The following is a 23,624-nucleotide window of genomic DNA, read 5'->3' on the forward strand; positions in this document are numbered from 1 at the left end:
ATTGCTCAGATGTCTTCTGCTGTATTCCCTGCTATGTCTTGTCCTTGGTCTCCTCCTGCTTTGCTTTCCCCGGCTGTTGCATGTGCGGCTTTGCTGCTGGTAATAACAGTAGTGTTGTGTATGTGGTTTACAGGACAGGAGAACCCTTCATAAATGTAGAGCAGAAGACTCACAATGTTACTGACTTGCTGTTAGGCGGCTTCTTAACGTGACGTCTTGCGTTGCACCTCAACGACCTGCAGATTGTCACTGACTGATCGCAGATTATTGGTGGTTCTGCTTTGTAAGGGTGATTTCACAGGATTACAGTAAATTTGTTGGGCCTTAGTCGTCATCTGCTTTTGTAAAAGGTGTTGATCAGGGGCAGAAAAGGGGGAACTGGTGCAATAAAGACCCATAGGCCACAACTATTGCCAACTATGTCAATTTTCTAGTATAGCGGGAACACTGTGTATGGGGGGGGGGGGGGATACACTGTAAGGCCGGGGCCCCAAGTTGAGAAAATGCAGCATTTTACTTTCCTTGCGAAGTGGATGGAATTGTGTCTAATCCCATCCACACATTGCATTGATGAGTCCAATGCAGGATTTCTATAGTGGACATCTCACCGTGGTCCCATCCGTAGCACAATCGAATGGTTGTCCTAGTGGCCAAGCCTGCAAGACAGGACACTTTCCACACTGACTGCCTGGCTGTGAAGTCGCCTCTTGTGCCCCCGGCCTTACACTGGTTTTAGCTGCTGTCAACATGAAAACCGCCCCATCTTCATACTGGTGTGGTTTTACATGCAGCATGGGGAGGCGATATGTGCCATCCAGCGAATATCAAACCTGTCCTGTCCTGAAAGGGTCTGTTCACATCTTGTTTGACCCTGACGTCCTAAAACATCCCATACAGTGACATGCGTCTTCCATAGATCCCTGATACTAATTTACAGTTACGGTTATATAACAGAATGGGGTCTAGTGCATTTTTATATATTGTATTGTATACCTCCCCTTCAGAGGCCTCAGGTACTCTGTTCAGGTAAATAGGGCCCTATGGATTTATTCAGCTTTGTGTACCAGATGATTACCGGAGGTATACGCCAAATGTAAACAAAAAAGCGAGATGTGAACATGCCCTATTCTGACCTTTTTTTGGATTTTTTATTTATTTTATCTTTAAAGGAGTCCTTTGTCTTCTCATTCTTGTAAGATAACTGCTTTAAGGGAAACTGGCTGCACCCCTGTACACCACAATTTGTATCGGATTAGCCCTGGCTCTGACTCGCATGTTATATACCCATGTTCTCTATTAATGTAAATGTCTTTCTTACAGAATATACGACTGGAACCCTGAACAACCCAACATCTTCAAAGTAGAACAAATGGAGCGTCTTAAGAAGGAGTTACCTGCTGAAATGCTGCGGAGCTGCCTCTGTCCGGTGGTCAACTCCTTTGTCTGCAACGAAGAGAACTGTACAAACCGCAGCATTCGCGTAGAAACCAATGGCGTCGCTAACCACCAGCCAGTTTAAGCTCCCACTCTTACCACTAGCATCTCAGGGCTGCATCATCTTGTCACATAAGCAAAGCAATAGCGACGCCATTGGGTTGCTCCATTACACACATCCGTAACCCTCCCATTTTAGTGTCTCAATCTTTTATTTTTATTTTTTTTTGGCCAGACGTAGTTGTCATTCCAGTATACGAATCAAATGCAAGGCCGGTTGTATGCGTACGCAGTGTACCGGTCATGAGATTCTCTGTAGATACTGCTGTCATATTACTACATGTAACCATAGTACCTCAGCAGAGAAGGTTTTGCATTGTCCTTTAAGTGCAATATTCACTATCTGCACGGCTGTATCCAGTGTGCGCACTAATCCCCGTACTGTATTCATCATGTCTGGCCATTGATCGATTACCTCAGTTGCAGACTTTTGCACGGCTAAATGCAGTGGTACAAAAGATATGTGTCATTGCATCACGCTAATAGGAATATGGTGTCTTGGCCACCATTGTATCCGAGCAGTAGAGACGTATTGGTGATTTTCTTTTCTGCTATGTGTACGTTAGCCGGTCGTCTGCTAAGCCACATGAGCAGACGACGGCCATTATAGCTCTCACTTCTGTAATGACGTAAGAGTCCGAACCCCCCTGTATGTAGTCCTAGCCCATAGTTATGTGCAGCATGAGTAGTAACCTATTTGTGGGGGGAGGGGGATAATCTACAGCTTGTTCTTCCTGCTGATTCGGAGTGTAGACACGGAGGTGAATCATGGTGCTTATACAATTTTACAAAAGCCAATATGTACAGTATGCATATATATATATTTGTGAGTTAGGTAACAGATTGTCTCTTATGAAATAATACGGATCAGCAGTCTTAAGAGTGAACGCCAGGCACGTCCTCTATGAACCGTTCCGGCACCCACGGCAGATTTTTCTATAATCTTGTACATTCACAGACCTGCTTTGTGTACGGCACTAGCCCTATAATGTATGAATAGACTGGACTGTCCACATCTCCATTGCATAGCATTTGTCTGGACATACTGCCTATACAATGGAGTCAGCTGTGTTTGATGGTAGTCATGTAGGTAAGAAACGACTTCACACCATACACTGTCTCCCATATCCATCCTACTAAATGTATTCTTCCTGCTCCGTCTCCATGTCTACACCTTTACAGTGCACTAATGTCTGTGTGCCTTTTGTGGAGAATAAGGACTGTATTACTACCAAATCCCCTGTACCCGGTACTTGTGCTGGGTAGAATGTAAGCCTGAAGTGTACAGAACAAGTCACACTGGCAGCGGGCTCTGACAGGTTTCCATTGCTCTCTTAAAAGGGTTGTAGTGCACCTTCTCCTAAATCCATAGTGCAGATGAAGAGAACAAGTTGTAATATACAAGTGCCTGTGTCTTTAACTATTACTCCTTCTGTACTTCTTCGCATCCTGTACGCCATACACAAGCAGTGTCAGTTTACTGTGAAGTCTATGGAGAAAGGAGGAGAAGGAGAGTCAGATGTGTGATCTACCGATAGAAATGACTCATTTAATGCTCTAGGTACAAGTCTAGATAGTAACTTGGCCGTGTTGTGAGAAACTACTGTCTCTCCTCTTCCTCCCCCTCCTCTCTCCTCAGACTTCTATTGTACAGGTTTGATCAGTGGCAGGCCAGGAAGTAATTTTCTTAATATTATATACTTAATCTTTACCTGCCCTATGGATATAAAGACAAAAGAAGGCTTTAGCTTCGTTTTCACTCCTTTCTCCACAATATAGTATATAAGTCTCTGATCCTAAGTAGCCCCATTGAATGGTGTGTCGGTATCACCTGCATGGATTCAGTTCTGTGGGTCTGCCCAAGCATTGTGATGGAGCCTGTGGGGATAACTGGAGTGGCAGTGTATACATTAGGTGATCTCAGACCCCCGTTCTTGTGATCAGTGGGGCCCCATCTGTTGGCTCCACACTGGTCCGACTCTTAAAGGGGTTTTCTGGGATAGTTGAAAACGAACTCTTCTCTTGATGGAGTAAGATAAAGTAACAAAAAAAAAAAAAATCTCCCAACCCTGGTCCTTCATTCAGGCAGAGCATCTGCTTTCCCTCTGGTCCTTGCACAAACCAGAAGTTCAGGGGCTCAGGTGTATCAGGTGTCTGCTGCCTCTGCAGTCACATGTCGGATCGGTGACATCAGCACTTTAAGTCCAAGCAGTCTGAGAACCAGAGGGAACAGGGCATGTGCTTCTCAAACCTATGGCCAGGAGGATCTGGCTTTTAATTTTTACTCAACCCTGGGGGGGGGGGTTTTGGGTTTTTTTAAGAGTCCATTCACATGGAGGAAAATGGTGAGGCATTTGGTGTGGAATTTTCCACGCTGAAAAAAAAAAAAATAGCCTCCCATTGAGTTCAATGGGTTCTGCTAGTTTTGGGGGGGTTTTTTTTCCCCCGATAGCTAGAATTCGCTAGTGGAAAAAAAAGCTATTGAACTCCATGGGAGGCTTTTTTTTTTTTTTTTTTTTTTTTTTTTTTTTTAAAGCGTGGAAAATTCCACACCAAATTCCTCACCATTTTCTTCCACGTGGATGGACCCTTATTAACCTGGAACACCCCTGTAATACCCATCATATGGATAGGTGATAAGTTTAACAATGTTTTTAATTGAATAGAATAATTAAGGACCCATTACATAATAGATCTTGTGATAACTGATGCCCTGCTGCCAGTGTGAACAGAGCCGTACTTCCACACCCCTATAATAATGCAACATTTTTGTTAATCCATTTGATTTTATTTGCCAATTTTTTAATTGCCAACACACAATGTGCCAATAGCACTGGCAAAAGGTAATATTTCTGGACTGCACACGACAGTGACACTACAATGTATCAGCTGCTTGCAAATCCCTCCTTGTGCTTCCACATAAGTCTTAGCGGGGAATGCTTTCCTACCAGTATATAACTTTGCTAATATGGGTAGTCCCAGCCATCTCCGAGTGGGTGATATGTGCCCTCTCTTGGGTGACAGACCTGATTTTGGGTGTCTCTGCCTTGTTACATAAAGCCTCCACATGTGTCTGAACTTACTTGACCAATGAAATCCATGTGCTCCCACATTCCAGGACAACCAGTCGATGGCAATGATTGAGGAGTAATGTGGTGATTGTGACGGTCCAGTCAGGTGCTCGCTTTGCCTCCGGACATCTGTTTGTGTCGGGGGGGTATTCCGCGTCCCCCTTATTTATTTGAGTGTCCGCATGGCTGCTGTTTTTCTTTCTTCATTGTAGTGTGTCATTTGTTTTGTGTCTTTCTACTTAATAAATGGGTTTTCACTCTGACCATGAATTTTTGTCTTGTATGTAAAACTGTGGCACGGCTATATTTTTAGGGTTTTTCCCCCACAAAGGATGCAAATCTATGCTGCCTTATATATCAGACTATACTTAAAGGGTTGTCCAAGGATTTTGAAGTCACTTAACCATATCTGCCTCTGCCCTTGTGCTAAAATCAATACAAGCCTATGGCCCTATTCATATGACGTGTCAGCAGTCCGTCAGAAAATAGGACGTCCTTCTTTTGGCCATTTTCAGACTTCACACAATCTGTTTTTGGTGGCTGCTTAACCGTCATGGTCCGGATCTGCAGTCCTATCAGTGAATGACAGCCTTCCATATATCCAAAAAAGTCCATCACAGAGGGCCGCCCCCTTGACTTCTCACCATAGAATGGATAATGGACAGGTTATACTGAAGTGTTTCCTATTGACTTGTATATCAATCTGCTCAGCTCTTCCTGCTGTATAACATGCTGCTGCCTGCACATTACACTGAATTATAGGTGTGACCGTTTCTATTTAAGTGCTAGAAAAAGGCCTTAAAGGGGATGTTTGTTGTGTGACCCTTAATTATCTTTATATTCTATATGCTGATGAAGAAAGGCAACAGGTCAAAAATGATGAAAAGAAAATGCAGAGAAATGGCCGTACAGCCGCCACAGGAGAGCCTATAGGGACGTATGCGTGCGCCTGTATGGATCAATACCATTATATTCTGCTCTGAAAAGGAGAGACTAAGAATCCTCTGTAATGCCCACAGAGCCACATAAAACCTGACATTTCTGCATTCTGACCTGCACGCTCGTCCTTGACATTGACAAGTACGAAGGGCGTACAAGATTCTTTATACAATGGAGGATTAGATTGGCTCGGGCTTTTTAGAAGAAAACCATTTGCTCTTGAGCTCTGGATAGAACATTGCTGGGTTCTCTGGAGTTGTTCAGGACTATTAGATGTAAGTGATGTAGAGAAGACTTAACTGCTTCTATTTAATGAGTTAGTACCTTCTGACATTAATTAGGATCACTGGGAAATCCGATCAGCCACAATCTTATCTGGAGAGATTCCCAAGTAGACTATGACCATAGTAGATGTGTCAATCTTCTCATTGTAGCTGTTTACCAGGGTTGGGAGTTTTTGAATCTTTCTCAGGGGAATATATATATATATATATATATATATATATATATACACACACACACACACGCATATACATTTTTTTTTTTTTTTTTTTTATTGGCTGACATGGCTTATTTTGGCTGACAATTGGAGATGCATAAATGCCACAAATGTTCCTTTGTGACCTTATTGATGGCAGACTGGCCAACGATGAGCGAACATGCACATATTCATTACAATTTTTATTCATCTGGATTGGGCTCCCTTTCCTGCAGGTTTGGGTCACTTGTATGTAGATGAGATTTGTTTGATCCCCTTCCACTGTGTTATAGTGTACACGCAGATTGTTTGCTGCTTGTTCAGAGGCTAGCCTGGTATTGTTACTTTCATTTTTTTTTTTTTTTTTAGCCAAAATCCTGGAATATATTTATTTCCCATGGTTCCACTTCTGGTTTTGACTCCTTTGCATCAAAAAGTGTGTGTCCATCATTTTAGTGATTTAACACAGTGACCCACACTTACTAATCGTAAAGGTGTAAACATAGACCCCTCCAGTACAGTGGTGCTTGCTGTGTGATAGAGAAGTGTGTGGAAGACACGCCCAATCTATTTAAGCCATTTATTAGTTGGCGCACTTTACACCATTACTTTGTGCCAGAAAGCTGTTTCCCCTCCAGTAACAAATCTGTTGAATTTTAAGACTTGCCAAAATTACTCTCCCTTGTCTATACACTTATGAAAGTATCTAGCAGGGCGGAAGCATCGGTTCCTTTTTGCACAAATTAAAGGGAATCTGTTATTGGCTCTAGTGATTTTTAACGAAGCATATATTTGCATAGCTTTTAGAAAGGCTATTCCAGACGTACGTTTTGTTAATCCTCTCAGCCGTTTTTGAATTAGCCAGCTTTTATTGATATGCTAATTAGCCACCACGGAGCATCGGAAGTCTCTGTGATGTTCCCTGAGTACAGATGAGCGAACACTATTTGAAGCCAGACGTTTCAAGTAGCACGCTCCCATAGAAATGAATGGACGTAGCCAGCACACGGGGGTTAAGCAGCCGGCTGCCGGCAAAGTCTGCGTGCCGGCCGCCAACATTCATTTCTATGGGAGCAAGCTATTCGAAACGGCTGTTTCGAATAGTGTTCGCTCATCTCTATCCCTGAGCACTGCTGGTATGATATTTGTGTAAACCGGGGGAGATGAGAGCAGTGAAGGAGGATGATAAGGATGACGATGATGATCTTTACATATATCACACAAGCAGTGCTCAAGAAACATCACAGAGATTTCCAGTGCTCTGTGGTGACTAATTAGCATATCAATTAGCATTATCAGGCTAATTTAAAAACTGCTTGGAAGATTAATGAATAAAAGGTATGTCTGGAATAGCCTTTCTACTGGTTATGCAAATATATGCTTAGTTAAAAATTATTAGAGTCAATGATGGACTTCCTTTAATGATAACTCTGTCCCAACCGATTTATACAAAAAAAAATAGTGCAACCTGCTTCAGAATTCTAACACAAAGACCTTAGTAAATGTTTCTCCTCCTCCTCCATGCCATAGGGGAATGTGTGGCCAAGAGACCACATGAAGTCATCAGGAAGCTGCTGGGGGTGTAGTCACTACTCTACCAATTAGTGGATTCCACTGCAATTAGACAACTAATGGCGTGCACTTATTCTTGATGGAGGATACCTAGTTGCTATCGCTAGGGAAAGCTGTCTCTGCTTTATATCAGCATGTGTCATAGAACGTGGGCTTTTCCTTGGCTATGTCAGTCTGGGGACTGGTGCACACCACTATCGACATGTGGAGCAACAATTATTGACAAGGACATTACATAGCTTTCACGGTCCATTGGGTCAATGTTTTGAGTGGCAATGGCAACAGTAAATGGAAATACAGCAAGTCCAGGTGCTAGTTCCACCCTGATTGTGAAGGCTCAGTTCTGACATCATGCAGGGCCTCATCTACCTCCTCTGGATCATTACCTGCTGCCATCTTTTAGCAGGGCAAGCCATCGCTTCCACTCATCCTCTTCCACCCTTGTTTCATTGGTGTAAGGTGAAATCATGCAGTTTTAATGAATGAACCTGGATCAGAGCAGCCACACAGTGAAGGCACTGCTTTGCTGTATCCTGCCGCAAGTATCCCACTGAATGGCTTCTCGTCAACTCCAACTGGGCAGCATCGCCAGTGACAATGGCACTAACATAGTTACTGCATTACAATTAACACATTGTCCCTGGATATGGCATGTTTTTAATCTGGTGGTTCACTGTGTTATTAACCGGTATAATGGCTTAAAAGAGGTGCTACGCATGGCCAGAAAAAGAGGGACTGTACTCCCCGTAAAATCCTTTTCTATGTGTTTTCACTGGGGGACACAGTGGGTATTAGTCCGGCCACTAGGAAATAACACTAGGATAACAAAAATAAGCTGTTGTCTCTGCCTCTGGGCAATATCCCTCTCACAGACACTGTGCTTAATCAGTTGTACCGCAGCAGTAAGTGAGACACAAAAAAGGCAAAAAGAACATGAAGCCAAAAGCAACTAACGTGTCCTGAACCTGAAAAGAACCCAAACTGCTCAGACAAGAAAAACGGTATAAAAATGCAGAGAAAAGGATTTTAAGCCAAGTACAAAATCCCTCTTTTTCTTGATTTAGGTAGTCTGCCATCCAATTGTCCCGTTAGACCGCCAAGAGAGCTGGAACGTAGCATTTGACCCACAGGAGAGAATGGGAAGCCTCCAGAACAGCCACATGGCTCCTGGTGCCCCCTTAAAGGTTCAGGTAGGCCACCGCGGTGGAGTTGTCGGTCTGGACTCTGACCGGACGTCTTTGGAGGAGAGAGGTCCAATGAGATAGGGCTAAGAAGATGACTCTCAGTTCCAACAGGTTGATTTGGAGGGAGGACTCTGCCCTGCCATGGGCCCTGAATGGTGAAGGCACTGAAGACTGCTCTCCAGCCTGAGAGACTGGCATCTGTGGAAACCACCTGCAAGTGGAGGGGAAGGAAGGACTATACCTGAGATATACCTCAGGAGGAAGAGGAGATTGCGATGAACCAGAGAAGGCAGGAGATTTATCCAAGTGGGCCAGAATTGCCAACTGCAGAGAAAGCGAGTGGAACTGACCGAAAGGGACGGTGGTACACACCAGACCGAAGAGAGTTCATCTTGGACTCCAGGCGGAGAACCTTGTCCTGGTACGTGTCAAGGGTCATGTCCAGGAATTCCATTGAGAAGGCACGAAACAAGACTTTTCCTCATTGATATGCCAGCTGAACCAGCGAAGAAGGTCCAAGGTAATGCACAAGTTGTTCAGATTGTCTGACTTATTGGGGGCTTTTACCAGCAGGTCATCCAAGTATGGAATCATGGTGACACCTCTGGAGCGGAAGATGGCCATGAGAGCTGCCATCACCTTGGTAAATACACAGGAGGCAGAGGCCAGTCCAAAGGGGAGAACGACAAATTGGAAATGTCACAAACCTACCGCAAAACAAAGAAATTGCTGATCACAAAGTGTGATGGGAATGTGATGATAAATGTCTCGGATGTCAAAGAACGAAAGGAATTCTCCTGTCTCCAGGGATGCCATGACCGACCGAAGGGACTCCATGCAGAACTTGAGGACACGTACAAACCTGTTGAGCCCCTTCAAGTCCAGTATGGGCTGTCCTTCTTGGGACAGTGAACAGTAGTAGCCCCAGAAACACTCTGAAGTGAGAACGGGGACAATGACAGCCTAGAGAAACACAGCCACTTGAGTGACAGAAGGTGGCAAATTGGACAGAAAAAAAAAAATATCTTCCTCACAGGAGAGAGGAGAACCCTATGGAGTAGTCTGTCGTCAACCCTTTTGGACCGTGACATTGTCGATGCTCGCAAACCAAATCTCCCGGAAGGAGAGCAGTTGTCCCTCCACCTGTGAGGCCTTGAGTGGAAGACCTTCATGTAGAAGGGGACTTGGAAACGGAGCCTGATGAACTTCGTGCGGGACTGCCAGGCCAGTATGAGCTTGAAAGAGGGCTTCTTGGATCAGAAATCCTAGGAAGACTGTCCTATAGAGTGGAAGGTGAAGCTATGAAAGGAGTGAAAACAATGAGAAAGACTGGAAGAAGATGCGTTTAGGACACTTCTGAGAGAGGAGACAGCGTTTTTCCCCTGTGGCCTCAGATGTGAGTTTTTCAAGGCCTTTGCCAAAAAGCCAGCCTAAGTACTTAGACACGTTTAAAATTTGAGAGCCAAGCAGATGGTTGTCCTTGAGGGAAGCTTCATCTGAAAGATTTGTTTGGAACTGTTTGGCCTAGGAAATGCAGGCCTTGCTTACCCAAGAGGCAGCGAAGGAAGGCCACAGGAAGTAGCCAGCCGCTATGAAAACCTGGCAAGAGAATCCACCTACTTGTCTGAGGGATCACTAAGAGGCGTTGTCTGCTCTAGGCAGGATAGTAGCCTTGGAGAGCCTAGCTATCGCGCGCTCAACCACGGGAGGCTCTTACCACTTGGAAACACACACGGATCTGGGAAGGAAAAAGAACATCCAACTTCCTGGTAGAAGACAGCAGACTGTCTTTGTGAAGGCACTGTTCCTTCAAGATGCAGTCAAATGCCCCATGGTTGAGAAAGACCAGAGCAGGGCGACAACTGTGATGAAGAGAGATGTCTTCTTGAGAGGCATGGTCCTCAGAGATCTGTAGGGTATCTCTGACCACATGCATGAGCTCCTGCGTAGAAGCAGATATAGATGTGCATGGCTGATGCTCCGGGTCAGAGCCAGAGGCATCCCCAGGAGAAGCAGTCCGAGCAGGGGGAGATAGGGTTCTGGTCCAAAGTTATTAGCAGGGTTTTCTGAGACCATACTTACCTTCTTAATACATACCCGTCTGGCTACTTCAGGTACTACAGAGATACCTCCTCAGTGGACCTCCACATGTAAGTCGGGTCACCAGCTATCCGGCTACAGACACAGCAAGTGGTGACAGGTGATCGCTGCTATGCTCAATTGAGCGCTGCTCCTGCAGGGATGTATAGCTAGTGTGAAGTACACGCTAAAGACCCCCTTGGCACCTGCAATAAAGAAAAAAATAAAAACAATGCAAGACAGAAAGACCCAAGTCAGGTCGTGTCTGCCTCCTATGGACACTGGGTTTAAACTGCTTAAGCACAGTGTCTATGAGAGACTTATTGCCCAGAGGTGGAGCCAACAGGTTTATTTGTTTTCTTAGTATCATCTCCTAGCGGCCGGGCTAATGCCCACCCGTGTTCCCAGTGAATTAGAATAGAAATCTGTGTATTACAGTCATGCAGCAGCGAAATGGTTAGCCTTTGCACTGGCTTATCTGTGACGTTCCAAGTCAGTGGAGCTCCACCTTAAACTTGCTGAAGTGTCGGAAGGCAGGGAACGATTATTGCATGTGGCAGGCGACAGGGACAATGTGTTACTTCAAGATACATCACTTGAAGCTCCAAACCAGAAGGTTAAACTCCCTTATTAGAAATAGGTCTGAAATACTTTTCTAAAATCTATCCTGGGTACATCAGTCCTCATCTTTTACTTTCTCTCCATTAATTTACCTCTTCGCATGACTAAACAGGTCATTCCAGCAAGAATCATTTATGATTTGGTTGTGGCAAATATTGGGCATTATCTATGTATCTGTGTGGCAAATATTGGGCATGGACCTCACCAATCGAATATTTGGCTGTTTCTGTAGCCCTTATATAGTTTGCATGGAGCTGCTGAGCACATGCTTAAGGACTGTGGTTGTACGTGAGAGGTGTATGCATGGCCAGGCCTCCTAGCGGACCCTTCTGGCTGGAATACCCCTATAACAATGCCAAATGACCCCAAGATTGTAGCTGAAGCGAATGGGACAAAGTTGTAAATTTATTGTTGATGGAAATTTAGGACAATGAAGACACCACTACAATAGTCTGCATACAAAAATAATTGAACATTCCCTTCGTACTCCAAAAACGTCATGGCGTTTTACAAAGCGAGGTAAACTGGTAAGACGGATACTGGAATTGTTTTTGTCCTCACGGTTGTCTCCATGTCCCTAGTTACTTGTAGCATCCATGGCTGGATTACTCCAAGTTAACCATTGCTTGGATTGATTCAGTCTGTGTATGGAGGACAGTCAGGTGACTAAGTGTTGTGGCTATGTACACTTCTTGAGGTATGACGGTGCAGTCCGTCTTGCAGCCTAGAATAGAGGTAGCATTGTGTTCCTGCAGTAAATCTACAGTTCCTGGCACCACAGTCAAGTTCTGGTAGTGACCATTTTCTGGGAAAGTCAGCTTCTCTGCAGGTTTTGGTGATTCTTCCCCATCATCTTCAGCAAGGTCTGATTTTTGCCCTTCTTCTGCTTTTGGATCCAAGACAACCAGGAAAGATTTCCAAGGTGTATTTTTATCATGGATCTGTATGAAGAGTAAGAAAGAAAGTTATAAGTGCTCACAAAGCTGGATTCACATTGCTATAATACAGATACATAGATAATTATTAAATACATAGATATTAAATACATAGATATGAGATATAGATGTGAGATATAGATATGAGATAGATAGATAGCTAGATAGATAGCTAGATAGATAGATAGATATGAGAGATAGATATTAAATACATATGTTAAATAGATCGATATTAAATAAATAGATATGAGATATAGATATTAGATAGATATAAGAGATATAGATAGAAGATAGATAGATATTAGATAGAAGATAGATAGATATTTATTAGATAGATACATATGGGACCATTCAGGCCTGAGATAGGGCCTCAGCAGTCACATGTCATTGTGTCACAAGGCCAAGTGAATACTGAGGCCCAATAAGGGTCAGTTCACACAGTTTTTTGGACTGTATTTTGACACGGAATATGCCTCAGAATCCGCCTCCCATTGACTTCAATGGGAGCCGTTGAACTTTTTTTCCGCTAGTGTTTTTTTTCCCCACTCACGGAATAAAGAAGCGAGCTGCAATACCTTGATGCCGATTCCACGGCTGAATCCGCCACAGCGCGAAACTCCATCCCGACTAGGCCCATTCATTTGGGCCTAACCGGAGCGGAAAGCCGCAACTCCAGTCGCAGCTAGCCGCGGGAGGTGTTTTTTGGAGGTGGAGTCTGAGGCGGCATCCGCGTCAAAATCCGGTCCAAAAAACTCCGTCTGAACTGAGCATTATAGACCTCAGTGGTCCCTGATGTTATTTAGACGCCTGGAAGAGGACAGCGGCGGAACACAGGAGAGGCGAGTAACACTGTTTGTTATGTTTGAACACCTCCCATGGGCCTCCGCTCATCATAGTCAGTGGTCCAAAGAGACTCTACAATAGGATAGCAGTACCAATTTGGACATTTTTCAGTCAATGAAACTGCACGCAAAAGCTAGAAAACACTATCATAACCGAGGTGCACAACATCATGTCTGTTATCCAGATTGATGGCGGTTTCGGGTACTCTTCAATTAATAGCCCAGCACTAGTCTGTACAACACTGATGGATATTCTGTAAGGTCGGGTTCACATGTATATAACTCATTCAGAAGAGGCTGAGGAACAATCCCAGACACAGCCTATGGATATGGAGCATTTATGGACATAATAAGCAGACCCTTTTTCTAAATGTCAGAGATCCATTTGAAGGCCGAGGTAGTAAAGAAAATGTCCAATTTACAATTAAATGCAGTTCTGTCATCTGGTCAGGGGGGCGCTCTTCTCCCGAATACAGGGGACTGCGAACTCCTCCATTGACTAAATGCACAAGATTTTTATGCCATTTGGGTTAATGGGAGAATAGACCTGTCCCCATACTATGCTGCCCATAAAGGGATTATCCAGGTTCTATCATTGATGGCCTATCCTTAGGATAGCCAAGCAAGCTTGTGCATGGAGGGATCAGAGTAAAATAGCCGTCAGCTGACCCAGTGTGTATGGCCAGCCTTTACATATTTAGCTGACAAATGGGATTTTCTTGAATTATTTTTAACTAGATACATAAAATTCTGCCTTCCTTTATGATTGATGGAGTTCCTTACTTCACTTTATACAGATCTACATCCATGATTCTTGTTCTCAAGAGCTTACTGCAGATGGATGCAATGCAGTGGTCAATAGAAAAAGTATAAAATGGTATCGAATAAATTCTCCCTAGTGGTGACTGCAGGTTGTTTAAGGGTAACATAGTACAGGGACAGATCTGTGCTCTGCTGTACCTTTAACATAAACTGCATCTGTTGCGCTCATGGTTTGGGATGCAGGACTGCCCCTCTATACCAGTGTCAGAAAACCATGAATAGTCAGCACTCACACTCACACAATAATTATCAGTATACTTCATTTTTAGTCTGTATGGCCACAACAGTATAACTGCACAGTATTGGGGTCTCTTATGGGGGAGCCGTCCTCATACTGGATGAGCTTTATACAATACAAGTGTCTACTTTAACCAAGATCAGTAATAAACTGTAAATCATGCCTGGCGTTGGCAATGGAAAGAAATATGCAAAATTGTACTTTGTAAACAACTCCAGACAGTATGGCTGCCATCTCGTCACACCTACTCCTAGTACATGAGGCCCTATAAAGTGTTCAGGTGGATCACCTTGCTGGACAGAACAGAGATCTTACCGAGGTGTGTCTGCGAAGAGTGGATTTGTCAGTAAAGGTGCGCTGACACGCGATACACATGTACGGCTTCTCTCCGGTGTGGATCCGGTTGTGCCGTTGTAGTGCATTCAGCTGTGTGAACTGCTTTCCACACTGGTTACAGCAATATGGACGTTCTCCTAAAAGATAAGTTACTCAGCATTAGCCAAAGGGGAACATTCTATAGCCAATGATACCCTACGACAACACTTCACAGACAATCACAAAATCCCCTAGGCCTTCAAGGGGTTGTTCACGCTTATCAATTGATGGCCTATGGGTCAAAGGGTTAGGTCATCCAATTCCTGCTGATCAGCTATTTGAAGAGACCACAGCAATCGAGTGACCACTGCAGTGTCTTCACAGAAAACCAAGAAGCACAATGCCGTAAGTGTACAGTAGGTGTGCTTGGTATCACGGCTCAGTCCCAGTCACTCAAATGTGACTGAGTTGCAATGTGACCAAATGGCCTCTGAAGCAAAATGACACCCCAGTGACCCCATGGACAGTGGCAGATGCAGGTTTGGAATAACCCTTAGACTGTCTCTGTGAAGAAGTGGGGGTGGTTTGCTTGTTATTTGTGTAATATATGTATTACAACCCTAAAACATAATGGTTAAAGAAGATATTAATGGCCTATCAGAGTAGTGGCTAAGATGAGCTATTCCATCTATTCCTTGACAATCCCTTTAAAACTGCTAACGCCCAGTGTTGCGGAAAAAGTTGCTTTTTTGTTGCAGATTTTCTGCAAAGTGGGGCTTTAGCATTAATGTATATTTTGGAACTTAGGATAGGTCATCAACTAAAGACCCATGACGTGATCTTTGTGTTACCAGTATGGACTTTATTATGCTGGTAGAGAGAATTCCTCTGAGCGAAGGTCCTGAAGCAGATATCACATCTAAATGGCTTGGCTCCGGTATGTATGCGATTGTGATGCTTTAGATATTCCTTGGAGGCAAAACTTTTCCCACAAGTCTCGCACATGAAAGGCCTCTCTCCTGTGCCAAGAACAGAAGGAAGGAAAACAGACAGATCACTATGGAGGTATACACAAAATACACACATAAGAATAAAATCTGTCTCCCATCATCATCGTCATGTACAAATTTTGGCAGCTTATTCATAAAGTGTGTCTAAACCTTTCTGCTAAAATTCACCAACCAATACTAGTTGTAAAAAGCTTGTAATTTAATTAAAGAATAATGCGCCTTTCTCCTGTTATTTCCTTTTCCCCTTCCCTGCTCTGATGGCCATTTCTGAATACGCAATTCAAATCTGTGCTCCGTAGAGCTGGGCAAACCTCAAGATTCATTTCACTTCTGGACCAAGATTTGAGAACACTGTCAGAGCTCCTAGGAACCTATCTGTAAAACATAGTGTAAGACACTGCCAGGGCTCCTAGGAATCTATCTATAAAACATAGTGTATAACACTGTCAGGGCTCCTAGGAACTTATCTATAAAACATAGTGTAGAATACTGTCAGGACTCCTAGGAACCTATCTATAAAACATAGTGTAGAATACTCCTAGGACAAATTTCTAATAACTTGACAATTCAGTAGAACAAATGGAGGTAGAATGAAACTTTATAATATAGGGGGGAAGGTGTTGAGTCTATCTGGTTAACAGGTACAGAGCTGCAGCCCTGTCTACTCTATAGTGGAGATGCCGGGTACTGCAGCTCTAATTGTTTATCCATCTTTCGACGTCACTGAACCTGGCTTGTTTGACTGATTATAAGGTCTCATTCACAGAGATAAATTTACAGCTAATTTTGAGGCCGATTCCATTTCAAAATCAACTCTATATCCCACTTGATGTCTGCCTCTTATTGTTTTCAATAGGGAACAGCAATGGACATTTTTTTTTAGTGTCCAGAAATGATAAGTTTTCTGCTTGATCTTGCCCAAGTTTATGGATAAGAATTTAAGGTAGAAGACTGCCACAAATTCCTCCATGTGAATTTCCTCTAATTGCCAATATGGACTAAATAATTATTATCTGTCAAACAGACATTTCATTGATGCCGCCATACATTCATTCAATGGCTGTCCAACCAGCAACCTATTTCCTGCTAATGTGAACAGAGCCATGGTGGCCACACACACACCTAGTTTTTCTACATGCCAAAGGTACGTGTCAGAAGTATCCCCTAATATCCCAACATGTCTAAAGGTCCCCATGCATCAATCAAATACCATCTCCATATATGCCTATCCAATGGGATACAACACGGCCATTAGTCTAAGGTATACGTAAGGAGATCTCCATATTTATGAGATGTGAACACTACCTTATGCCTTGTATGATAGACCAGAGCAGCGCTCACAATTCTGCTAGTTACTACAGAACATAAATTAACACTATGTAACTTCTACAAGCTCTTCTAGGCAGAGGCTTCTCTTGTTAATATGTTAATTTTACCTCTTCTTTTCACTATTTTAATGCGCTGCGGTATATGCTGGCGCTATATAACTAAAGCTTATTACAGGATGATAATGGTTACCTGTGTGACACCTTTTATGATAAATGAGCATGTGATTCTGTGTGAACTTAGCGCCGCACTCTTCACAGGCAAAGGGTTTCTCTCCAGTGTGGATTCTGTATAGGGGGAAAGAAAAAGAAAGCAAAGAGTCAAGATTATGTGGGGAGATTTAATACACTGCACATTACAGTCATGAAATCTTGTACTGTGTATACCGGCTATGTAACCCAATGATACAATGCCTTTGCCAATTTTGTCAAAGGTAGTCCAACCCCACCAAAATCTATTGATAACCTCTTGAATGCTGTTGTAGGCGCTTAGTGACAACGTGAACATAGCTCTTTTACGTCAATGTGCAAACTTGCTTATGAGAAAATCAGCTTTTAATCCATATGGCAAATGAACCATTCAATGCTCCCAGGATATGGCCACGTCTGCCAGTGCAACCACGTTTGCCTGACCCGTAACAATGATTGACAGGTTCTGATATGTTGTGAATTGTTTTTGAGCAATAAGGGGTGTCCAGTATGTCACTACAGTTCTCTAGACTAGAATACCTAGAAGCTACTGGCTCCTAAACTGAAAAAATGAGAAGCCAAAATACATTTTAGTTACAAAACATTATAATGCTTCCCCAGTGGCTCCACACACAGTATAATGCTTCCCCAGTGGGCCCAAAGACGGTGTAATTCCCCCCCAGTGGCTCCACACAAAGTATAATGCTCTCCAGTGGCTCCACACACAGTATAATGCTCTCCAGTTTCCCCACAGACAATATAATGATCAGTGACTCATTGCCCTGATCTGTCTTATACAAGTCCAAGGAAACGCTATGTAAACAATGGAGGAATAATCTAACATAGCAGGTAAATGAAGCAGAATTGCTAATGCAGTGTATTTAAGGAAAACTCTTGAATTTCTATAAGCTAGCAGTATAGCTAGGACCCTTGAGATGGGAATACACCATTAATAAAAGCTTTTTTCAGACAAAAGTCACTCAGCCCTACCACAAGGTATAATGCAGCACAGTGACTCCCACATACACTATAATACTCACACAGTATAAGCTCAATGCAGCAAGCCTCCATACAAACTACTAGCGACAGACTGAACGATGGAGAAAGAAGCTAATGGCTTCCTGCTCCACCATGGAATTCAACTATCTGTGTCTTTAGGATGCAGATAGACTTGCTAATAACACGGGCAGTCATCTTATTACATGACAATGTGCGCCATATCTGTCTGCTTCCTTTCCTTATAGAGGCAGCACAACAGCAGCATAGTCTCACATGACAAGGAGACTGAAGTATTGGAGCCATTTGCAAATTCTTAGTCTCACTGATAACCATTTTGGTCGCCATCTGGAGTTCTGCACTAACAGCCATACAACAGCATAGAAGGGGTTTAGAAGCAATTTTAAGATGGTTATAATGAAGTCCATTAAGTTTCCATCATGTTGATCAGCATTTTGCTCCATGCGGTGTGATTCTTCATATCAGATCTACTGGAACTACCCAATGGACCCTCTGAGAGTAGTGAGAACCTAACAATGAGATCCTATGACAAGTATGAACATAAAGGCATGGAAGACCTTGATTGTTCCTGAGCTGTGATTCCAGGAGTTACTTTTCTCTATAATGTACCACTGACGCTAGGTTCACGCTAGCGTTCGGCAGTCCGTTCTGTGGTACAGCTGTGAGCGGCGGTGAGCGTTTTATGCTCTCCGCCGGGAAACCATTTTTTTTTAAACCGGACACAGAGTACTGCATGTACGACTCTGTGTCAGACTTTAAAAAAAAAAAAAAGGTTTCACGGCAGAGAGCATAAAACGCTCACCGCCGCTCACGGCCGGACATCTTTCAATCCCATTCAAATGAATGGACTTGAAACATGCCGGCAGGTTTCCGTCTCCTGCCTCTGTTTTGTGCAGGAAACGGAAACCTGCAGAACGGAGACCGGGCACAGATGTGAACGAGCCCTAACTATGTTCTTACCTCATATGTGTTTTAAGTGCAGACGTCTGGGAAAACTTGGCGTCACACTGGTTACATTCAAAAGGTTTGTCCCCTGTATGGGTTCTCTCATGGAGCCTCAAGGCAGTTTTGGAGCTCAATCCCTTCCCGCAGAGTTGACAGAAGTGTCTTTCGCCACCACCTTCATGGACCTGAAGAACGTGCCTCTTGATGTCTTTTTTCCTTTTAAACTTTTTGCCACACAGTTCACATGGAAACTGGCGATCGTTGTTGTGTACGTGGCGCTGGTGGCTTTTCAAATTACATCTATTTGCAAAAGTCTGACTGCAAATTTCACAGAGATAAACTTCTTCAGGGCCGCCATGATTCTGCTTGGAGTGTTTCAAGTAACTCTTCTCCTCTGTAAAGTTCTCCCCACAGATGGAGCATGTGAAACCTTCACCAGTTTTATTGCTTTCTTCGCTAGATTTTTTATCGCTCTCATCCAGTTCACATGGACTGTCTTCGTCATCTTCTGCTTTTATGCTACAGTCTGTCTGTTCGTCCATAGGTTCTTCGTTACACAAGCTTCCTTCATTTCCTATGCCGTTTAACAAGGAACTGGCATCTTCACAGTCTTGCTGTTCTCGTAGGCGCCGCGTATACTTTTTCTTAGGAATTTCGACAACAGCTTTCTTGCCATATAGACGGCCACTTGATCTTCTAGATTTAGCATTTGGTAGTTTTGAAGGATCTTTTGTATTCTCAACAAAATTTTCATCAACCAAAGTGGATTCTGGACCTGATTCACTTTCTTCTGCTGCATTTGGACAATTGGTGGGATTACTGGCTATTGGAACGTCTTCCTTGTTGTGGATCTCTTGGACAGAGTCTGCCAGTTCTTGTATGTCCTCTTCAGTCTCCTGAGATTCAACAATATTTTGCAAGTCCAACCAAACAGAGTCCTCCACCTGCTTTTTATGCTGCATGCAGGTTTCTGCAAGGTCCACACATTTCAGTTTGTCTGCAATGTCAACCATTCGTTGCACTTGGTCTTCAAAGACTTCCACCCTTGCCGTGTACACAAACTCCAGAAATGATGAGAAGTCCGTAGCGGTGACTTCGCTCAGCAGAATGGTGCCACCCATATCAGGGTCATTCATAAATAAGTCCTTAAAGTACTTGCTGGAAGCAGCGAGGACAGACTTGTGGGCAGTGAACTCCACCCTGGACGCCTGATGTTCTATTATTACCGTCACGTCACACAAGTGGCCATGCACTTGAAGTTGGTGCATTTCATTCATGAGGTGAACAGGCAAGGATTTGGACTCGAGCAGAACAGCCGTGCTTTCCATCATAGTAGACTTGTCTTAACCTGGATTGGAAAAAAAGACAGCTATTAAAAACATACGTTGTCAGTATGAAGGCAACTATATGCAATATTATACTCTAGACCAGGGGTGCAGCCTTCTTCATGGTTCTAGGTAAAAGAATAGAACCCCCAAAAAGGTCCTAAACTGCAGCCTACAGGTTCCATTCATCTTGACTGTAGTTAGTAGATACTTACCTCTCCGGTCCTGCAACCCTGTCAAAGCAGCGCTCTCGGAACAGGGGATGAAAGCGTGCCTGGGAGAACTTAGGTACAGCTGGGGGCTATGAAAGTTTGACATGTGCTCTGACATTAGCGGTATTATATACCGCTAGAAACTGACAGTACACTGAATTCAGTATGCACCTGGGAAGCCAGAGATATCGGTGCCATTAGTTTAGTTTAGTAATGTATCCCTCCACAGTCAGAAGGGCGGCCTTACAGCCTAGCATCATCGAATATGACACAACAAACAAAACCACAGCTAAATACAGTATATACCACATTAATGAAGGATTATTTTTGCATTACAGGGCTGCCTTACATGTATTTGCTTTTGATCCCTGGATCTCTTTATTTGGAGGTTTGCGATGCTTGATAACAGCGATGCCTCCGCTCTGTGTCAGTCACTACATTGGCTGCCTATTTATTACAGAATACAATATAAAGTTATCACCCTCATCCACAAGGCTCTCCATAATGCCGCACCTCCGTACATTTCCTCCCTCATCTCTGCCTACCTCCCAACCCATGTTCTCCATTCACTCAATGACCTAATACTTACATCCTCTAATATCAGAACCTCCCACGCTCGTATAAAAGACTTCTCCCGAGCTGCACCACTTCTCTGGAATGCTCTATCCCGGACAATCAGATTAACTCCCAATTTCTACAGCTTCAAGCGCAAACTAAAGACACATCTTTTCAGACAGACCTATCACAATTCCTAATGTAAACCCTTCCGTACCGTAATTAGAATCCCTAAAATTAACCCTCCTCTGTCCCTGCTCCCACATTACCCCACATGATATGATGCCATTTCAGACTAACTTTATATGTTCAAGCTCCATCCACATGTTAAAGGACACAACTGGTGATGGCTCAAACAGTTTTATGTTTGTGTAATGACAGTCACCTCTACTACAAAATAGTCGGACAATAAGCAATGCCGCCCCGCTACCTCTTGTGTCACCCCTGCTACCTCTTGTGTCACCCCCTCTACCTCTTGTGTCACCCCCTCTACCTCATAGATTGTAAGCTCTTGCGAGCAGGGCCCTCAGTCCCATTGTATGAAATGACTTTCTTTGTAATGTATCTTTCTGTCTGTATTTGAACCCTACAAATTGTACAGCGCTGTGGAATATAGATGCTACTTCCCCCGATTCTGGGGTTTTCATTGCACTGCCGCTGTCTTTGTCACATGCCAGACACACTGAAATCTTAAAGACAAGCAGCAGGAGTCAAAGAGGGTTGGTCATGTGACAAAGAGTCGGCATGTGAGAAGAGGCTCACAATGACAGGACATGGGCATCCACATCAGCAATTGAGCTTATCCACTACTGAAATTTTAACCCTTGGAAGCCATATGCATTTATTTATTTTATTTTGCAAAATGTTACACTTCTTTGTGAAATTGCCTGAAACAAACTCTAGTAACTCTAGTGTGGTGAGCGGTATTTTCATAATGAGTATTTTTATATTAATTCCAATTTTAATGGTGTACGCAAAAAGTGTGAGAGTTGTGAATTAACCCTATGTGCTTTCTGTGCTGAGACATTTCATAGATTGCTAGCTCTTGGGTTAGATTCTGGGTAACCCAAGTTGATGGGACATACAATCTACCATCAACATTAACACCTGAGGCTAGGCTCAACATCTGCGCTGGGTTCTGCACCGTTTGAGTCCACTGCAGGATCCGAACAACGGAGAGCCAGACCATTAAACAGCGGTTACCTGCGAGTGTCCCAATGGGTTACCCCAATCAGTGTCCGCCAGGTTTCGGGTATGAAGGACTCTGTACAGTACTTTTCTCTCTGCCAGTTTCTGAAGCGAGAGATGTGAAATTAGCCTGAACTGTCCAATCAAGTGGCCAATTGTGACAAATCTTGGCATTTTCATCCAAAAACCAGCCAAAAATATCCAACATGGCCAATCTGTTTTTGGTATCTACATGGCACAAACTGTCAGCTGAAAATCCACTCTAGATAACTACCGCTAAGTGCAGAGAAAGTGTGACAAAGTGCAAGACATCGCTCAATGGGCGGCAGTCAGGGGCGATTATGTAGGGCAGTGAGTGACACCCTGGCAGGAGAAGAAACGCCCCTAAAGCCAATTTCAAGTGTTTTGTATAAGAATAATGTACAGCCATTAGTTTGATACTGATTTTCCTCCTGACAAACTCCTTTTATACCTAATGCCCCACGTTGTAAGCCGTAGCGGAAACGCATCATGTTTTTTTCTGCAATGTTTTTAAAACATAATATACCTATACAAAAACCGCCAGCATTTCCACTGTAGATTTTTGTCTGCAATGTGTGTATGGGATTATCCAGAATTTCATCCACTAACAAGTCATGTACTCGGTAATGCTACGGTCACATCTGTGTCAGAGTCTCTGTAGCTCAGCTCAGCCTTGGCTGGGGGACTGAGCTTTGATCACATCATGTGACCCATGAATGTGAGCGTGGCTTCCGCTTATACTGTCTGATTCGTGGGTGCCGGGCCTGTATAGAGAGGACATCAATATAAAAGTCCAGGAAGAACCCCTTTAACAGCAGCCTCCCCCCCTGCTGTATACAGGAATAGTCTTACCCCATGTATTACAGCACACTAGGGGTTAATAGTGCAACATAAATATTAATAGTGATGATGATCACGTGACTCAACTACACCCAAGTAGGTCCTTAACAGTCACGTGACTGGCTACAAGACGGGCTTTCTTAGCACAGTTACACTGCACACTGGCTCCAGGCCCTCCCGTCCTCACACACAAAGCCTGTCATGGCAGTGAGGCCGAAGCTGACAGGTGAGTGGTTACGTACCTCGCGGATGTACCGTGTAATCCAGTACAGCGCCGCACTGTGTCGCTCCGTCACAGATGATTACGGTGTGTTCCGGAAGTGATGAAGATATACGGTAACCTAAAAGAACTCCTTCCTACCTTATTGACCACACCCATTTGTAGTCTCCCTCCAATCAGAATACCT

At 43.7% G+C, this 23,624-nt stretch overlaps 2 protein-coding genes across 3 annotated transcripts in view; one reads left to right on the forward strand and one right to left on the reverse strand.

Moving 5' to 3' along the window:
* Window positions 1-4,828, forward strand: part of GPCPD1 (glycerophosphocholine phosphodiesterase 1) — a 45,002-nt gene extending 40,174 nt beyond the window's left edge. Inside the window, exon 20 of one of the 2 annotated variants that reach the window (XM_075267468.1) lies at window positions 1,321-4,828. In XM_075267468.1, the coding sequence (XP_075123569.1) occupies window positions 1,321-1,519 (199 nt within the window). In that variant the 3' untranslated portion in view covers window positions 1,520-4,828. The remainder of the gene's footprint in view (window positions 1-1,320) is intronic. The other variant, XM_075267469.1, reaches the window with a different exon arrangement.
* Window positions 4,829-11,828: 7,000 nt separating this feature from the next.
* On the reverse strand, window positions 11,829-23,582 carry GZF1 (GDNF inducible zinc finger protein 1). The gene is made up of 6 exons (XM_075267467.1): window positions 23,460-23,582; window positions 19,092-20,424; window positions 17,119-17,213; window positions 15,442-15,609; window positions 14,591-14,748; window positions 11,829-12,379 (listed from the first exon to the last, which is right to left on the reverse strand). The coding sequence occupies exons 2-6, from the start codon at window positions 20,405-20,407 to the stop codon at window positions 12,044-12,046; spliced, it is 2,073 nt and encodes a 690-aa protein (XP_075123568.1). The 5' UTR covers window positions 20,408-20,424; window positions 23,460-23,582; the 3' UTR covers window positions 11,829-12,043.
* Between the last annotated feature and the right edge of the window lie 42 nt (window positions 23,583-23,624).

This window comes from Leptodactylus fuscus, chromosome 3, assembly GCF_031893055.1.
Source record: "Leptodactylus fuscus isolate aLepFus1 chromosome 3, aLepFus1.hap2, whole genome shotgun sequence".
In the NCBI taxonomy this organism is placed as follows: domain Eukaryota; kingdom Metazoa; phylum Chordata; class Amphibia; order Anura; family Leptodactylidae; genus Leptodactylus; species Leptodactylus fuscus.